At 59.5% G+C, this 18,236-nt stretch overlaps 1 protein-coding gene across 1 annotated transcript in view; it reads right to left on the bottom strand.

The window, feature by feature from the left end:
* IGFN1 (immunoglobulin like and fibronectin type III domain containing 1) overlaps positions 1 to 18,236 on the bottom strand; it is a 31,219-nt gene that overhangs the window by 11,976 nt on the left and 1,007 nt on the right. The window contains exons 2-12 of the mRNA XM_045536190.1: positions 16,847 to 16,898; positions 16,252 to 16,374; positions 14,932 to 15,071; positions 13,935 to 14,034; positions 12,525 to 12,569; positions 12,251 to 12,296; positions 11,506 to 11,680; positions 10,450 to 10,563; positions 8,916 to 9,084; positions 7,524 to 7,796; positions 341 to 6,772 (exon numbers count right to left, since the gene is read on the bottom strand). Of these exons, the coding sequence (XP_045392146.1) occupies positions 341 to 6,772; positions 7,524 to 7,796; positions 8,916 to 9,084; positions 10,450 to 10,563; positions 11,506 to 11,680; positions 12,251 to 12,296; positions 12,525 to 12,569; positions 13,935 to 14,034; positions 14,932 to 15,071; positions 16,252 to 16,374; positions 16,847 to 16,853 (7,624 nt within the window). The 5' untranslated portion in view covers positions 16,854 to 16,898. The remainder of the gene's footprint in view (positions 1 to 340; positions 6,773 to 7,523; positions 7,797 to 8,915; positions 9,085 to 10,449; positions 10,564 to 11,505; positions 11,681 to 12,250; positions 12,297 to 12,524; positions 12,570 to 13,934; positions 14,035 to 14,931; positions 15,072 to 16,251; positions 16,375 to 16,846; positions 16,899 to 18,236) is intronic.

Raw genomic sequence — 18,236 nt, 5'->3', positions numbered from 1 at the left:
AGGGGATCTGGGGTGTAAGGTAGATGAGGGGCCCTCCGAGTCACACAGAGGGGGAGTCTGGGTGACCCCTACAGAGTTAGGCCAACAACTCTGCTACTTTGGATGTAGGGTTTCAAGACCATATACCCAGGGGACCTCTGAGCCTCGTGCAGGGTGGATCCCACCTGCACAAGGAGGACGAAGTTGCTTCTGAAATTTAAAAAAAAAAGTTCCTGAAAATGGGGTGCATTGGCAGGGCCAGACTCCTGGAGCTGGAGGCAGAACTGGGACTGACCCGAGCGCCCTGGTGTCCAGGAGCGGCAGGAGCCCACTGCAGCCAGCGCAGCTGAGAACTACCTACCTCGGGCCTCCGTGGAGAAACTGCCAGTGCCGGGCTTGTATCTGGAGGTGGGACTCTGGGTGGCGTCTCTGCCCTTGCCGTGGACGTCCAGCCTGCCCTCTTTGCCACCTCTCCTGCTGCCAAGATGACCTGGGGACTCCCGGCTCCAGTCTTCACGAGGAGGTTCCCCCAGGCACCCTCGGGTCGCCCCCGCAGGAGGCTGCCCCAGGCCTCTGGCCTCGTCCACGCTGCCTCTCTTGGCTGTTCCAACCTCAGCCCCTGACTGTGTTTGAGAGCTGCTCCTGGGTGGCCCAGGCCTCCTGTCTGACCTGCCAGACTCTTCCATTCCCCACCCCTCATTCTCCTTCAGGGCCCTGGGACCTTGGGCCTTGCCATTCTCAGCCTGCAGCAACCCTTGCTCCCCAAGGGACCCCCTTCCTCCTCTCTGTCCTTTGCCCAGCTGAGAGCTCAGGCCCTGGGCCGCTCCTGAACTGTCTCCAGAGCCTTTCCTGCCAAAGGGACCATCCAAGCCATTCCAGGCTCCCCGAGGTCCTGGCCCCCCAGGTTTCGGGGTGAGGCCATCCCCCCACTCAGTGGAATTCCCCTTGCCCAGGACAGCTGAGTCCTCTGCACCACCAGACCTGCCCCTCCCCGGGCCTGAACCTTTGCTATCCAGGGCCCATGGGCCTTGACCTTCTCCAGCTGCCTCTTGGCCTGGTGGACCCTCCCTGCCTTTAAAGCCCCCTGGCCCTTCCTGGGTCCCACTGAAAGTGGCACCTTTCTCCTGCAGAGACCCGGAAGCCCTGGAGCCTGAGGGTTGGCCTCCAGCCCCTGCGCTGCCTTGGCCAAACGCCTGGTCTTCCCAGCCTGGGGCCCAAGCGTTGCTCTCCCCTCGCCCACCAGCAGGCCCTGGCACTGACTTGCCGCTTCCCCTGGGCGTGGAGCCGCTGTCCAGGACCTGGCCTGCCCCTGCTGAGCTCCCTGAACCTGCTCCCGTCCTCCCGTCTCCCAGCAGGGAGTCCCCACCTCCCTGAGGTGCCAATCCACCCTGGCCAGAAACTCTGCCCCTGTCTGCTATTCCTGGGCCTGGTGTCCAGAAGTCCCGTTCAGGTCTCAACTCCAAAACACCCCCTCCCACCCAGCTCTCACCTGCGGCTGCCCCCTTACCACCAAGAAATCCAGAACCCCCTCTATTCCCTGCCTGGTCTGCAGACCTGCCCTTCCCCCTGGCAGCCCCTCTGTCCCTAGAAGACCCTGGAATCCCAGAACCATCTTGCCACTCTTCACTATCTGATTTTCCCTTGGAACCAACAGCCTCCAAGGCCTCAGGGATCCCTGAGGTTCCATCGCCCCTAAGACCATCGGTGGACCCCCACCCACCTGGAAGAGTCTGTGGCCCTCCTTGGGTCTCTGGCATCCCTGGGGCCCTAGGGCTGTCCCTGTGTGCTGTGCCATCTCCAGGGCCCAGCATGCCAGCCGTCCCAGAGCCCAATCCAGGGCCAGCCCCATCAACAAGCCCCTTTCCTCTGGCCCTCTCTGGACCATCCTGGGAGCTCATGCCACCTTCTGATGCTACCCGATATCTTGACCCGTGCTTTGTAGCTTTGTGGCCTCTGGGTCCAGCCTCATGTCCTGCTCCAGCCAGTGAGCCTGGTACCCCAAACTGCCCCGAACCATCTCCACAGCCCATTTCGCCCTCTGGCCCCATTTCCTGAGGCCCTCCTGAGCCTCCCCTATAGCTGACCTCACTCCCTGACCCCGTTCCTGCAGTTCCCCCCAAAGCTTCCCCATAACCTGCCTCACTCCCTAATGGAATCCTCCCAGAACCCCCTAAAACATGCCTACAACCTGCCTTATCCACTGACCCCATTTCCCCAGAACCTCCTAAACCATCCCTATAGTCTGCCTGGCTCCCTGAACCCCTTCCCCCAGGAGCCCCCAGATCTTCTCTATAACCACCCTTATCCACTGACCCCATTTTTCCAGAACCCCCTAAACCATCCCTATAGTCTTCCTGGCTCCCTGAACCCCTTCCCCCAGGAGCCCCCAGATCTTCCCTATAACCAGCCATATCCACTGATCGCATTTTTCCAGAACCCCCTAAACCATCCCTATAGTCTGCCTGGCTCCCTGAACCCCTTCCCCCAGGAGCCCCCAAATCTTCCCTATAACCAGCCATATCCGCTGATCCCATTTTTCCAGAACCCCCTAAACCATCCCTATAGTCTGCCTGGCTCCCTGAACCCCTTCCCCCAGGAGCCCCCAAATCTTCCCTATAACCAGCTGTATCCACTGACCCCATTTTTCCAGAGCCCCCTAAACCATCCCTATAGTCTGCCTGGCTCCCTGAACCCCTTCCCCCAGGAGCCCCCAGACCTTCCCTATAACCAGCGATACCCACTGACCCCATTTTTCCAGAACCCCCTAAACCATCCCTATAGTCTGCCTGGATCCCTGAACCCCTTCCCCCAGGAGCCCCCAGATCTTCCCTATAACCAGCTGTATCCCCTGACCCCATTTTTCCAAAACCCCCTAAACCATCCCTATAGTCTTCCTGGCTCCCTGAACCCCTTCCGCCAGGAGCCCCCAGATCTTCTCTATAACCACCCTTATCCACTGACCCCATTTTTCCAGAACCCCCTAAACCATCCCTATAGTCTGCCTGGCTCCCTGAACCCCTTCCCCCAGGAGCCCCAAAATCTTCCCTATAACCAGCCATATCCGCTGACCCCGTTTTTCCAGAACCCCCTGAACCGTCCCTATAGTCTGCCTGGCTCCCTGAACCCCTTTCCCCAGGAGCCCCCAAATCTTCCCTATAACCAGCCATATCCACTGACCCCATTTTTCCAGAACCCCCTAAACCATCCCTATAGTCTGCCTTTCTCCCTGAACCCCTTCCCCCAGGAGCCCCCAGATCTTCCCTATAACCACCCTTATCCACTGACCCCATTTTTCCAGAACCCCCTAAGCCATCCCTACAGTCTGCCTGGCTCCCTGAACCCCTTCCCCCAGGAGCCCCCAAATCTTCCCTATAACCAGCTGTATCCACTGACCCCATTTTTCCAGAGCCCCCTAAACCATCCCTATAGTCTGCCTGGCTTCCTGAACCCCTTCCCCCAGGAGCCCCCAAATCTTCCCTATAACCAGCTGTATCCACTGACCCCATTTTTCCAGAACCCCCTAAACCATCCCTATAGTCTGCCTGGCTTCCTGAACCCCTTCCCCCAGGAGCCCCCAAATCTTCCCTATAACCAGCTGTATCCACTGACCCCATTTTTCCAGAGCCCCCTAAACCATCCCTATAGTCTGCCTGGCTCCCTGAACCCCTTCCCCTAGGAGCCCCCATATCTTCTCTATAACCAGCCATATCCGCTGACCCCATTTTTCCAGAACCCCCTAAACCATCCCTATAGTCTGCCTGGCTCCCTGAACCCCTTCCCCCAGGAGCCCCCAGATCTTCCCTATAACCAGCCATATCCACTGACCCCATTTTTCCAGAACCCCCTAAACCATCCCTATAGTCTGCCTGGCTCCCTGAACCCCTTCCCCCAGGAGCCCCCAGACCTTCCCTATAACCAGCTGTATCCACTGACCCCATTTTTCCAGAACCCCCTAAACCATCCCTATAGTCTTCCTGGCTCCCTGAACCCCTTCCCCCAGGAGCCCCCAAATCTTCTCTATAACCAGCCATATCCACTGATCCCATTTTTCCAGAACCCCCTAAACCATCCCTATAGTCTGCCTTTCTCCCTGAACCCCTTCCCCCAGGAGCCCCCAGATCTTCCCTATAACCAGCCTTATCTACTGAGTCCATTCCCCCAGAACCCCCTAAACCATCCCTATAGTCTGCCTGGCTCCCTGAACCCCTTCCCCCAGGAGCCCCCAAATCTTTCCTGTAACCTGCATCATCTGCTGACCCCATTTCCCCAGAACCCCCAATACCATTCCTACAACCTGCCCCATCTTCTGATCCGGTTCTTCCTATGCCTCCTGAGCCTCCTCTAAAGCCTGCCTCACCCCCTGGCCCGGATCTCCTAGGCCCAAGGCCCCTTGACCCTGTTTCATAAGATGTTCTGCCCCCAGTTCCCTGAGACTCTGGAATTTCTGATCCAGCCCCGGACCCCAGTGCACTGCCAGCCCCACAGGCCCACTGGCTCTCGGAACCAGCCCCTGCATGAGGAGCTAGTGCCTCGGGGCGGCTGGTACCATCCCAATAACCAGTTCCAGCTCCAGAGGCCCTGGCACCAAGGTACCCGGCCCCATCCCCATCACCCACCTTTCCCCCTCTCCTCGGAGACCCTGAGTCCATGGCTCCTGGACCCCCAGGGCCATCGTCATAGCCTCCTTCTCCGAAGGCCCCCAGGGCCTCTGAGCCTCTGAAGCCCCCATAATCTCCAGTCTGACCCCAAGGCCTTGTTCTTCCAGAGCCTCCTGGTTCTGCTCCCATGTGTCCCTCCCTAACAGTCTCCACTGTTCTGGAGGCCCGGAGACCACCTCTCCCCACAGACCCCACTGACCCAGGACTCCCTGGGTCACCATCCCAGTGAGGCCCTCCCCCAGGGCCCGTTTCCCTCTGGCCTCTGCAAGCATCCCAACTCCCGGCTTCATCCATGGGGGCTCCGTCGGGGCCACCTGAGCCATCCCTGAGACTGGCACCTCTCCCAGAGCCCCTTCCTGCAGGACCAGAGTCATCTCTGTTTCCAGACCACACTCCCCCAGGAACCCCCGAGCCATGTCCGCCAGCACCCCCTTCCTCAGACTCCGTTCCCACAGGTACCCCAGAGGCAACTATATACCCAGCACGATGACCAGACCCCATCTCTCCAGGCACCCCTGAGCTGTCACTATAACCTATTCCTCTAGGATGTCCTGAGCCAGCCCCACGCCAAGATTCCTTTCTCTCTGGGCCTCCTAAGCCATCCTCATAGCCCATCTCACCTTTGCGTGATTTTACTCTGGAGCTCTCTGACCCATTCCAGAAATCTGGTTCAGACCCTATGACCCCTGGACCTCTTAATCCTTCTGTATCCCCTCGTGTGCCCCGAGGCCCCTGACCACCCAGGCCTGGAGACCTAATCGGGCTGTGGCTTCCGGCATCTGCCCCCTGACCAGACTCTGTCAGCCCAGCTGCCTGGGTACCACCCGTGCCTCCTTCCCCTCCACTGGACCCCAGCACTCCTGGCCCACGGTGGGCTCCAGTTTTTCCGGGGCTGGACCACGTGTCATCCCCAGGACCTGTGCGCTCAGACTCTGGTCTGCTGGCTCCCTCTTCTCCTCCCTGACCCAGTGCCCAGCCCTGGGAGGACTGGAGGCTTCTGGAGCCTTCCCCTGCCCAGCCCAAGGCACTAGCTGTCCCCTGGCCATCCCTTCTTCCCGGGCCCCCTCCCCCGCTGGGAGCTGCCCTTCCTTCTGCATCCTGTAAGCCACCTTTCCAGGACCTGGGGTCTCCTGGGCCTCCAGGGCTGGTTTTGTAGCCCCTTCCCCTAACTGCAGGCTCCCCATCACCTGCCTCCTGCAGTGAGTCCCCAGCGCTGGCCTCGGGACTCCCACTCTCCAAAAGGAATTTTCTGCCACCTGACATTGATGGTTCATGGAAGTCCTTGCCCCCAGATATCTGTCCCGGATGCTCCCCTGACCCCCAGTAGCCCCTGGCTTCCCCTGCAGCGTCTCTGCCTCCCTGCAGACCCCAGGCTTCAGGGCCCATGCCCGCCTTGGAGCTAGAACCTCTTCCTCCAGGAAACCCCAGGGTGCCAGGACCTCCTGCCCCACTGCTGTTTCCAGCTGCCCCCGGGCCAGTCCCACTGCCCCACGCTACCCTTGCTGCTCCCCTCCCCCCTTCCATGCTCAGCCCATCCCCTCCCTCCATCTCGTCCTGGCTGTGCCTGCCCAGTTGACCTCTACTGTCTTCTCTGACCTCCTTTCCTTCCCAGCTGCTCCCCAGTCCTCCATCCTGAGGGCCACTGGACCCAGCCTCCCAGCCTCCTGCCGTCCCCCAGCCTGTGTCCCCATCGCTGTCTCTGCCATGATCTTGCTGTTGTTTTTCCACGAGGCCCAACCCTGACGCTGGGCCGTCTCCCTGCAGATGGGGCCTCCCTTGAAGGCTTCCGGCCCAACCTCCCTCTCTGTGGGGCTGATTTTCCCCAGGAGGAGTGACTCTGTCTCCCTCTGCTTCTAGAAAGCCCTTTCCTTCCTGCCCAGGGCCCCAGTCTGCCCCTTCATCCTCCATCGGGGAGTACCCGTGCCTGCCCAGGCCAGCCCTGTCGGGGCTGGGGACCCACTGGAGCCCGGAAGCCAGCTCAGCCCCCTCGAGGGAGCCCCTTATGGGCTCCTGCTCTCTGCGCTCTCCTCCCTGGCTACCGATGGTCCCAGAGTCCTCTGCTTCTGAGGCCGGGGCCCCTTGCCCTTGCAGCTGGCTGTCCGCACTGGTGGTCTGAAGACCTTTGTCCTTCCCGGCTTCAGTGAGGTGTTATTTATGTGGGAGGTCAGTGCCCCGTAGAGAGATAAGAGAAAAGACCAAAACTCCCGTTAAATCAGGCCGAAGCACCTGCCTGACCCCACCTCCCCTGAGGAGAAGCACGCTGACCACCTGGGAAGGAAGCCGGGGTGTTCCTGTACATGGATGATAAATCCGCCACCACCTCCCCAGTCCTGTACCCACAGGCCCCCTGCTACGTGGTTCATGAGGATTTGGGAGAAAACACATAAGAAAAAGTCGTTTGCTTATCAATCTGCCACAGCGTGCACGTGGTTTTAAACAGCTCGACTTGCCCCACCACCTGCCTTGCACGTGTCCAATTTACAGTGTCCTGGGACCGTCTGGAACCCAAACCCCAATCCCCAGTGGGGGATTAAGGGGGTGCTCTCCTGCCTGGCCCAGGGGCTTGTCCTCCCCCTGAGCCTGGGCCACGGATCCTCGGCTGTGCGGGACCTAAGGGCCATCTGAGGCCTGCGCCCCAGAGCAATGAACCCCACGAGGCCCAGAGAAGCAGACGCAGCGGAGGGGGCTGGGCTGGCCATGCGGGGTGTGCGCTGCAGGGAACCGGAGTAGCTCTGAGCAGCCCCCGCCTTCTCTCAGAGCCAGGGTGTCCTTCCAAAGCAAGTGACTGAGCGAAGGCAGCCGCGTTCTCCCGGCCTTCCTCCTGCCGCCCTGGCCCTGCGGTCCCGCCTTGGGGGGGGCAGGGAAGGACAGGTGTGAACCACTCACCTTCGACCACCAGCCAGGCGCTGGAGTCATGGAACCCGGTGCCCAGCGAATAGACACCCATGTCTGAGAAACGGGCCCCCCTCACCACTAGCCGGTGGGTCAGCCCGTCGGGGGACACCGACACTTCGTACTTGTCACTGGGCTGGAGCGGCCGGCGCCGGAACTGCCAGGCAGCGCTGGGGCAGGGGTTGGAGAGGGTGCATTCGAAGACGGCATCGCCTTGCTCCTCGCAGCGAGTCTCGGCCAGTGGGACCACCACTCTGGCGGGGATGGCTGCGGGGAAGCAGGAATGGGGGTGTCAGCTCGACAGCATGGCGCAGTGTGACCTGACGCGGTGGGAGCTCAGCCTGTGTGTCCTTGGACGGGCCACCTCCTTCCCCGGTGTCTGTTCCCCCACATAAAATGAAGGGGCATAATTAGGTTATGATCAACGAGGCCACGTTCAGCTCTGGGATTTTGTCCTTCTAAACCCAGAAGTTGGATCTGGGGGCAGGTAGGCACATGAAGGAAACCTGAGAGCTGAGAGCCAGTGCCTTATGCGGATGCTATATCATCTGATTAAGCCTGTGACCATCTCCGGGGCAGGTATTATTACTTCCTTTTTACAGGTGAGGAAACCGAGGCTTAAAAAGTTAAATGACTTGCCCTGGTCCTACGCAGTGAGGAGAAACCAGGATTCACACCCAGATCTGGCTGACCCCTGAGGCCACGCTCCCATCCCCATGCCGCTGTTTCAGGCCGTCACACCCCATCCAGACACCCAGGCCTGCTGGGACGAGCCACACTCTTCTCTCTTCCCCAGCCAGGATCCAGCCTTGCTCTTTATGACATCTCTGCCCCAAACTTCCTTCCCCCAGGCCTCCCTTGTCCTTCCAAGAACGCCCTCGAGCTGTCAGGTGCTCTGGGGGTGCCAGACAGAGTTTGGTGGGGAAGGAAGGGCTGTTCCCAGAGGGGGAGGGGGCAGGGGGAGCAGGGAAGGCAAAGGTCTGTAAAGGGCACAAGTGTGCCCAACCCAGGTGGAGACTCTTGCCAGGGAGTGGCGGGAGACGAGGACAGGTGGCAGAGAGGGGTGAGGTTGTGGCTAGAGGCTGTGCAGAGAGTTTGGATCTGATCTGAAAATAATTGGTTGCTGCAGAAGGTCCGTGAGCTCGGGCATGACACGAATGTCCTACGTCTGTGACTGTAACTGCCCAGCTCAGCACCAAGAGATGACAGAACTTGGACCAAGGCTTTTGGAAAACAAAGCACATCGTAACCACCTGGCTGTGCATGCCTCTCCCAGCTGTCTTTGCAGCAGGGAGGCGTGTCACATTTATCTACACACACGGCTCCAGCAGGGACCCCACTCCTACAGAGCTCCGCCTTCGAACTTCTGCAGCGAAGACCACTCACCACCGGCCTCCAGCTCCGTGGAGAAGACGACGGTATCCTCCACCTTGACCTGGTAAATGCCGGAGTCCTCGGGCCTCAGGTCCCGGATTTGGAAGTGGTAGCGCTTCCCCAGCCGGCGCAGACAGTGCTTGGTCAGGTTGTCGAAGCCATAGGGGACCATCTCGCCATCCTGAGACCAGAGAAAGGAAGAGGGGGCAGCTCAGGGCCTCTGCGGGTCCCCGGGGCTTCCTGCCCCGATCCCACTCGGCTACAACCAGCAGTTTCCCGCCACAGGCACCGGACAACGTATTCCTGGGACAGTAAAGGTGAGGGGATGGTGGACAGCACGGCAGCTGGGACTGAGAGGCGGCTGGGATACCTGCTCCAGAACGTCTGTGACTCTTAGTAAAAACCTGCAAGTGTCATGCAAGGGGGCACCTCAGACCGCAGAGGTTCCGGCTCAGGCTGCGAGTACAGTCACTACCTACAGCCCCGCGAGGTTGGCAGGGGGGGCCAGGGGGCCAAAACCAGTGCCTGGGGTCCCCGGCCCCCCCACATTTATCCCCCGAGGGGAACTTTCAGAGAATGCCACCAGATAGCGTTAAGGCTCTACCAAACCCAGCAATCTGTATGCACACCCACTTTAACTAAGCCCTGGAAAGGTTTGCTGCTTGCTGAGTAGGAACAATAGCTAACACTGAGGGGCCTGCTGTGTGCCAGGCGCTGTGTTAGGTACTAGGGACACATCAGCGGACAAAACAAAGATTTCTCCCCTCAGGACTAAAATCCTGTGGGGGAGACAAACATCGTAGATAAGTAAATAATTTATGTTGGCAAGAAATAGAACTGGTGGGGAGAGGGAGAGTGGTATGGGGTTCAGGGGTGCCAGGGCGGGGCTGAGGAAACAGCGGCGTCACACGGTGACAAGGCAGAGCCTCGCTGCTGCGCAGGGAATCAGCCCTGTGGGTCCAGGAACAGCACGCCCTGCGGAGGGAACAGCTGCAGCAGGGACCAGGGGCGAGGTCAGTGAGGCAGGGGGAGAGCAGCAGGGGTGAGCAGAGGTGAGGGGAGGGGTGAATCGTGCATTCTCTCATGTAGCATTTCAATACGCAGTAAGACAGGTCGAAAATGAGGAAACTGAGGCACAGGAAGGTATGTATCTTGTCTGAAGTCACATAGCTGGTGTTTGGCTACAGAACTAGTGGGAAGCTTTGCTGCTCCCTGCCCTTCCTCCCCACCCCCCAAGACCTGTCCCTGTCCCCACCCGGAGCCCATGCAGGGATGTGTCAAGTCTGGAGAGAGCTCGGATAGAAGGGCGTGCACGTTCTCAGAACCCTCTTTTTACCCCTGTGCCCTGGCGTTAGGCCCAGCTGGGGGCCCGATTGCTCGGTGCGAGGTAAAAGGTCCCTGGGGACCGTGGACAACAGCATTCGACCCAACTGTAACCAGTAACTCCGAGGGATGAGGGGCTCGCGACCTGTGTGCTCTGGTCCCCCGCCCGCAGGACCTGCAGCACCCCTGCCCCATCCCCCCACCCAAGGCCCTCCAGCCTCACCTTGTACAAGTAAATCTTGCTCCCAGAGTCCTTGAGATCCAGCTCCAGGTCAAAGGTTGCGACCCCCTCCTTGGTGACTCTGATGTGTCTCAAGTTGGAGATGGCATTGATGTACTAAAGGACAGACAAACCCACCGGGGGAGGGCTTGGAGCTCTCTCTTCCGGGCACCCCAAACCCTCATGGGCCCTGGTGCCAATGCCAGGGCCACAGTGTCCCCGCGAGCACGCAGGGCCATCGTACAGTGGGGGGATGTCAGCCCCTGGGGGAAGGAAGTTGTCCAGAATGAGAGATCGGTCCGGGAAGGCGACCAAGAAACCTGTCCAGGTGCTGCAAGAACATGGTAGAGCGTTTCCATTCATCCGTTCTTCCATCTCATAAACGTCAGCTGACACCTGCTGTGTGTGAAACTCTGTGATAAAGCGGATGGGAAAGCCTGGGCAAGGCAAAGCTGAGGCCCAGGTGAGAGGTTTGAGGAACCACCTTCGAGATAACAAAATATTATTTTCAGGATAATGAAAACTAGTTTTCCATTTCTAGAAGAAAAATTCGACTCATGCTCCAGTTAAGTTAGAGGAAAGAAGTTCCTGTATAGTGTATATGGCTCTGGAACTCTGCAGTTCCCTTTCCTGGAAGGCTTTAGAAGTCAGACGAGCATCCTACGTCTGGTGATGAGGAGGACGACAGCTGACGTCAAGCCGTTACCGTGTGTCCGGCACTACGCTAAGTGCTTTCAGTACATTCCGTCACTCATCCTCCCACTAACCCTACGACGTAGGTGTAAGTATTCACATAATCCCCAGTTTACAGATGAAGAAACCAAGACACAGAGGCCCTAACTTTTCCAAAGCCCCAGAATTTAGTAAGTTGTCAGAAGCAGGTTTCAAAGCCAAGACGCCACCCGGAAGCCCAGGTTCTTAGCCAGATGCCCGACTGGGGACCAGACGCAGACGGGCCCGTGACCGTGCCTGGCTTCCTGAGGCCTGCCTCCAGGCAGCTCCAGGTGTGCGGCATCTTGCTCCAGGTGTTGGGGGTGGGGCGGGGCGAGGGTACCTTACCTGTGCCATCTTGTCCTCCTGCTCCTTCTTCATCTCCTGCAGCTTGCGCAGCATGCCCCGGTAGTCGACGATGCCGTACTTCAAGCAGATCTGCTCGTAGTCCTTCCGGTCTGCCGTCATCAGCAGCTGCCACACCTGCTCAAGGTCCACCTTTTTCTCGGGGGCTGGTGGGGCCCTGGGGAGCAGGGCCAGCAGGTCAGAGGCCAGAGGGGCCCCAGGTGTTGGCCACCTGGCTCTGGCTCCCTGAAAAGTCCTGGGAAGCTGCTCTATCTGTACTTGAGAAAACAGACACAGAGCCTGGAATCTCTGGGACTAGAAGGACCCAGAGATTGGCGGGGTGAGCCTCGCCCCACAGCGCCAGCTTCCGGGAGAAACTCTGCTCCTACTGTCTCATATTGTAGTTTTCTGCACAAGATGTCTGGGGGAAGAAGGGTGGGGTTGAATTGTTCTTTTGCTTTAAAAAAAGTTTCAAATCATTGTTCTAGTGGGACACCCCATTTTGCAAACGAGGAAATCAGGACCCAGAGAGGAGAGACGATTAACTCAAGGATACAGAGAGTTGAAGTGGCCGAGCTGGGTCTAGAATGACACGGTCAGGGCTCTTCCCACCCTCCCGTCCGCCATGGGCACTCTGCCTCCCTGCTGTGGGGGTGGAGGCGGCTCAGCCCAGCTGCCCGTGGAAATGGCGGGGGTGGGGGGCTGCCATGGGAGCCTCCAAAATCCCCACGGACTGACCCAGACCCACCTCTTTTTCAGCAAGTTCCGGAAGTCCATCAGCTCCTTCCTGAGGTCTGGAAAAGGAGCAGGAATGAGGCCCAGGCCCAGGGGGATGGCTGGGAGCGGACGCAGGGCTCTTCTGTGTGGGCCATGCCGACACCTGAGCCTTTGAAGGCGGCTCTCCCACACGCTGGCGATGACCCCCAAGGTGTGTGGAGGTGTGACCGGGGGGGGGGGAGCGCCAGACAAGGAGTAGCGTATCCCCCAACGGCCCCGAGGAGGTTTCTGACAAATCCACCTACCCTCCTGGGGTTCCTTTTGCCTCTTCCGTTTCTTCCGGAAGCCAACTGGATGGTCCAGGGAGGACAGCAAGGAGTTGGTGTGGGTGGGCAGGGAGAGAGGCGAGACACAGTGATGACATTCCTGAGAAACTGACGCAGTCCCAGAGCCCTGTCCTCCCCACTGTCCTCTAAGGCCCGGGCTGTCCCAGCCAGAGGAATGCAGCAGGGTGGACGGTCTTTGTATCATAAGCTCCGATACCCCAGAGCCCACCGTGGCTGCAGGGAACCCACCGAGCATCACTGCATGGAGGGGAGGCCCAGCCCCACGTCCACAGGGGCCAGGGAGGTGGCAGCGAAGTGGACACTGACACCCACAACAAATGGCATTTAAGGGGGCAGCTGCTCTTTCACTCCACCTGGGACCTGGCATCTCGGGGAATAGGCCCAATGCTGCCGAACACGCAGACCTGCTGCTTGGCTAATCCTGCGGCCGTCCATGTCCTCTTCTTCGTCCCTGCTTGCACCAGGGAGGCTGGGAAGCTAAATACTCGCCTCCCGCCTGCCCCTGCCCCCAGCAGTGGCCACGTGGCACGGTCTGACCAGTGAGCTCCAGCAGTGTCAGGGAGCGTTTGCTTCCTTGACAGGCGGATGGCCCTGGGCCCTCTCCCCCTGCCTGCCTTGCGCGTGGATTAAGTCGGGATCTGCAGCAGCCACCACGTGACCGTGCGTGATAAACCACCTGCTACGGACGGCAGAGCAGTGACACAGAAAGAGCCCGGCTCTCCCGTGACAGCCCTCAGCTGCGGCATGAGCCCTGGACACCCGTCTCATTATGTGAAGTGATTAAACATCTTTGCTTCTTGGGCTACTCTCAGTAGGCTTTTCTGTTACTTGCAGGCAGGCCAGCTGTAAACGTAACCAACGGAGACGCTGGATCTGCTTCCTCCAGAGACAGCTACCTTTCGTTATTACAAGTTGACGATTAATTTTTAAAATTTCAAGCACTGTGCAAATCAAATGTCTGAGAGAGGATTTGGCCCTTGTGTTACCTGTCAACTCTGACATAGGCCTGTACCAAACATCCTTTGCACAGTGGGGAAACTGAGGCTCAGAGAGGAGAACCAAGCCCGCCGGATGAGTTGGTGGACGCCAGGTCCTGACCTCATTCCACTGGGCTGTGAGGACATCCTTCAGAGCGTCTAGGGCAGGGCGGCTGCCAGGCTGTGCCTCTTTAATCACACGTGGATCGAGTGTGTCACTGGCTGAAGGCTGAGGGGGAGCCTGGCCCAAGGTGGGGCGGCGGCAGCCTTGGGGGGCCTCCCTCCCTCCCCTCCTCCTCTGCCCCCCAGCCACAGGGCTTCCGATTCCTCTGGGGCCCTCTGAGGAGGAAGCCACGCGCGTGCACGGATGAGACGGGCTGGGGGAGCCCACCTTCGATGACCGTGAGTCTCGCTGAGCACATGGCCTCTCCGTACACGTTCACGGCCGTGCAGCGGTACAGGTCTGTGTCCTCCCCCGTCAGCTTGTTGATCTGCAGAGAGGCCACGGTGGGGGAACAGGGCTAGCACGTCCCCTTCCTCCGTTTCCCAGACGTGGCTATGTGCTGGGGGTAGAAGGCGGGCAGGACACGGTCCTTGTCCTCGCGGAGCTCATGGTCTTTAAAAGGAAAGACAGACCCCAAAACAAAAACCTGGGTCCGGACAGGGGGTGGATACAGCCGCTCTGTGCCATCAGAGGCAGTGTGGAGCAGTAGGAGAGCTCACTGCTAGGGCTCGGAAGGATCGGGGACTGAAAACCGTCTCTGTCACGTGTTGCTAGACGTGGGACCTTGGGCACGTTACCGAACCTCTCTAAACTTTGTTTCTTCACTTGTAAGCTGGGGATAATAATACCTCAAAAAGTAGCGAATGGTCAGGGTTAAATCATATACTCTATGTCGGATGTTCGGGCCGGGGCCTGGCACGTGGTAGGCGGTCCATGGTTGGTATGTGTGATGTCACTAATAGTGACCAGGATTCATCGAGTACTTACTACAGGCCGGGCACTGGGTAGAGCCCTTACATAAACCTTTAATCCTCATAACAACTCCTTAATGTAGGTACTATTATTACCCCATCTTACAGATGGGGAAACAGAGGTAGAAGGAGGGAAGTGACTCCAAAGGTGGTGGGCCTAGGGCCGTAACCCAGGCAGCGTGACTCCCAAGTGTGAGCCCTCAAGCTGCAGTCCACACCACCTGCCAGGTTATCGGCAGGGGTGTCTGCGAGCCTGCTGGAGCCACTCAGAGCCACGGGATGGAGTGGAATGGGCTCAGCTTCCACTGGGAGTATCTCTTACTCCTTGGGGGACTGCAGGCCGCCCAGGAGACCTTCAAGGGGACGGTGAGAGACGGGTAGACCCTGGTCAAGGGCAGAGCTACGGTTCTTACCTGCAGCACGTGCTCCCTGCCACCAGGGGCACAGGAGATCTGGTACTTGCTGGAATTACTGAGGTCGCCTTTGGTGCTCTGCCAACGCACCTCGGGCCGGGGCTCCCCGCGGACCACAGCCCGAAAGATGGCATTTTTCCCTGCGGCAGGAAGAGGCAGACGTGGGGACTGAAAAGGTGGGGGAGGGTGACAGTACACTCTATGGAGATTCTAATGAATGTCATCCCCCTGCTCGAGATATTTCAACTGCCCGTTCCAAGAGGGGTGCCAGGCCTTGGTCCCCTTGACTCCGGACTCTCACAAGGTCAGGTGCAAAGCAGCCGAGCCCAGACACCCAGAAGGGAGTCCCTGCCTGAGTTTGCATTGTGGAAGCCCAGGCGCTGTGACAGAGAGACGCAGCTGGACTGTCCCTGGTGGAAAAGGGAGGCCAGGAGGGCTTGGGCGGGAGGGGGGCGTTTCTTTGAGAGTGGGTGGCCGGGGAGTCTGAAGGATGCTCCCAAGATGGGAAAGGGGATGAGGTTTCGGGGGCTCCATGTTGACTCTTAGGGGAAAAAGGAATGACAACCGGGAAAAGGAAAGGCTGTCGTTGCTCAGAGGAGCTGGTCCCAGACCCAGGGCTCCCGCCTCAGAAAAGCCCCAACTCCGGGCCTGGCCTGGGAGCCTGGGAGCTGTCACCCTGCAGCAGCCCCTCGGCCTCCCCCAGGATCATCCCAGCGGAGAGCTGTATGGACTGAAAGCCCAAGGGCCCTCCGCAGTTTCTCATGACCTTGTTCCAGACTTAGAAAAATAAAGTGCCAGAATGCTGTGAGCTGAAATGCCCGGCAGGATTCCCACTCCTTCCCCAGCAAGGCTTTGTTCCCACCATGCTCCTGGGCACTGTTCTCACGTGGCCTTCTAGAATGGCCTTCCCGAGCCCAGTCTGTGAGCCAGTGGGGCTGGGCTGCCCGGAGGCGAGGCTTGGGAGGACTCAGAGTCAACTGGTTCTAGCAGTGCCCCTCTGCAGCGGCTTCGAGCCCGGGAGAGGGGAGGGACGAGGACACACCACGGGCTCCCCCTGCTCCCCAGGGCAGCGTTTCCCCAGCCTTGGCCCCAGATATTTCTCATATCAGCAGAACATGGCATCTCTACCCCCTCCTCTCCCCGGGCCCCTTGTCCTTGCAAGGGATCCTGGCAGGTGGCACCACCCAAGTACAGGAGGGAGACGCGACATGGCCGGGTGAGGGACAGAGGGACAGGGGCCCAGACACTGTCCACGGTGCCTGCTGGGAGGTGGGAGAGCAGGAATCGCGCCCCCCCACGGCCGCCCCCCCAGGCGCTCACCCTCCTGCAGAGCCAAGGTGATGGGCTTCTGCTCGAAGTCCGGCGTGCTGCCACCCTCGGGGACCTCCTCCACCAGCTGCCGGACGCTCACCCCGGGGAGGGAGGACTTCTTCCAGGGCTTCTCTGCAGAAGGCAGGAGAGGGGGAGATGGCCCTTCCCCTTCTCCCTCTTGGGTGGCCCTTCAGCAGAGTGGAGCATTCACCCCGTCACCCAAGGAGCAAGACCCCCCTGTCTCTGACTGCTGGGGCAGGGTTGCCCATCCTACCTCAACCTGTGGATGTTGCGTTTGAATTTTCTAGTGGGACTCTGGCTCTGGCCTCCCGCAGTGTAGACGGGGCCCCTGTGCAGTGGGGAGGGGGCACCCGGGAAGACCCTGAGCGCCACTGGGGCAAGCTGGGGAAGGGGGCGGGGGGAGGGCTCCCCCTCTGGAAGCAGGAGCCCATGTGGGGGCCCCACACCTCGTACTGGGGAAAACAAATCGAAACCCAAAGCCAAACCTTAGAAAAAAGCAAAGAGACAGCTAAGTTCCCCCAAATCTTTGACCTTCCTCCCTCTCCACCCTGGGGACGGCGGGGGAGGATGGTTCTTCTCGCACCTGCCATAGTTCTACCTCCCCTTTGGCTCCTCCGAGGGCAGAAACGGATCTCCTGAGAACAGAAGAAAGAATTGCTCATGTGAGGTCAGGCTGGTCTCACCGGTCCCCTCCCCACCTCGGGGCACCAGCCGCCGTCTGGGGTGGGAGCTGGGAGAAGCCGCCGCCCCCAGGAGACTGTCTAACCCCACTGATGACACTGATTGGTTTCCTGCAATTTCTGGCCCCAGAAAACCAATTTCCCAGAGACCAGGGAGGGAGCAGGATGTCACCCAGCCGGTGCCTTTCCCAGGTAAAGGGGACCGTGAGGCTGAGCCTGCCCACTGTGCTGGTGGTCTGGCCTCCCGGTGGGACCCTGGGCCTGCCGGCCTCTCAGAGGGGGAGACGCAGCCTTCCCAGACCAGAGGAAATCAGACCCAGTCAGGATCCCTCCAGCTGTTTAACGGCCTTGACCCCTTGACTTTGGAATGTGAATTTTCCAGGGTCGTTCTCTGGGCCTCCTGGCTCCTCCCCCAACTCTGGGACCTCCTGGCAGCCCCCAGTGTCCCTCCACCTCCCACGCTCCCCGGTCTGGAATCCTTCAGATCACAAGGTCTGCAGGGAGAGTCCTCGGCTTGGCTGCTCTCGGGCTCGTCTCTGCCCAGCCAATGGGATCCCCATAAATCCATCTGCTCCCCTTTGAAGCCGGTGAGTTATAGTGTCAGGTGAACACCAGAGTTGTCCAGCCTCTCCCAACCGCCACCACCATCTCCCCATGACGCCCTCTCAAAGGCTTCCATCTGTTATGGCCGACGGGGAGTCCCACACGGGAGCCGGGGGGGTTGGCTCTGAGATGGGATGAGAGCCATAAATTGGGGGGCAGGTGATCTTGAAGGAATTCTCCAGCAATCCCACCTCCTGTGTGACTGGCGCATAGCCAAACGGTTCCATTTTGGGGACTCCATTTCCTGCCCAAAGAGCCCTGTTATTAATATAGAATCGCACATGACAGAGCAAATTCCTCCCTCCGACTGAGACTCTTCCATTTCGCAACAGCCCACCCCTGGCACTTCTGGCCCCCGCATCCCCTCTGCAGCCCAGCCGCTGCACCCCAGGGCGCCGGAATGCCGGGGCGCGCCAACCGCGTTCTGGAGCGGTCACAGGCGTCACAGCCGCTATGCCTCGTGGATCACGTGGGAGGGAGGAGGGGGAAGACAGCCACCAATGGAGGAGGACACAGCTGGCCATGGTGGAGGGGGCTGCAGAGACCTCTGTCCCACCCACTCCCCACTACAATCTCCTGGTAGAGGCAAGCGTGCACCTGTCTGTGACCCCCACACTGGAGTAGTTTGAGTTGAACACGGCTATCTCAGTCGTCATCTTCGTCATCGTCCCCATCATTGGCACCACCAGC

The sequence above is a fragment of the Lemur catta genome, chromosome 23, assembly GCF_020740605.2.
Source record: "Lemur catta isolate mLemCat1 chromosome 23, mLemCat1.pri, whole genome shotgun sequence".
NCBI classification, from domain to species: domain Eukaryota; kingdom Metazoa; phylum Chordata; class Mammalia; order Primates; family Lemuridae; genus Lemur; species Lemur catta.
This window is presented reverse-complemented; position numbering and strand designations above follow the sequence as displayed.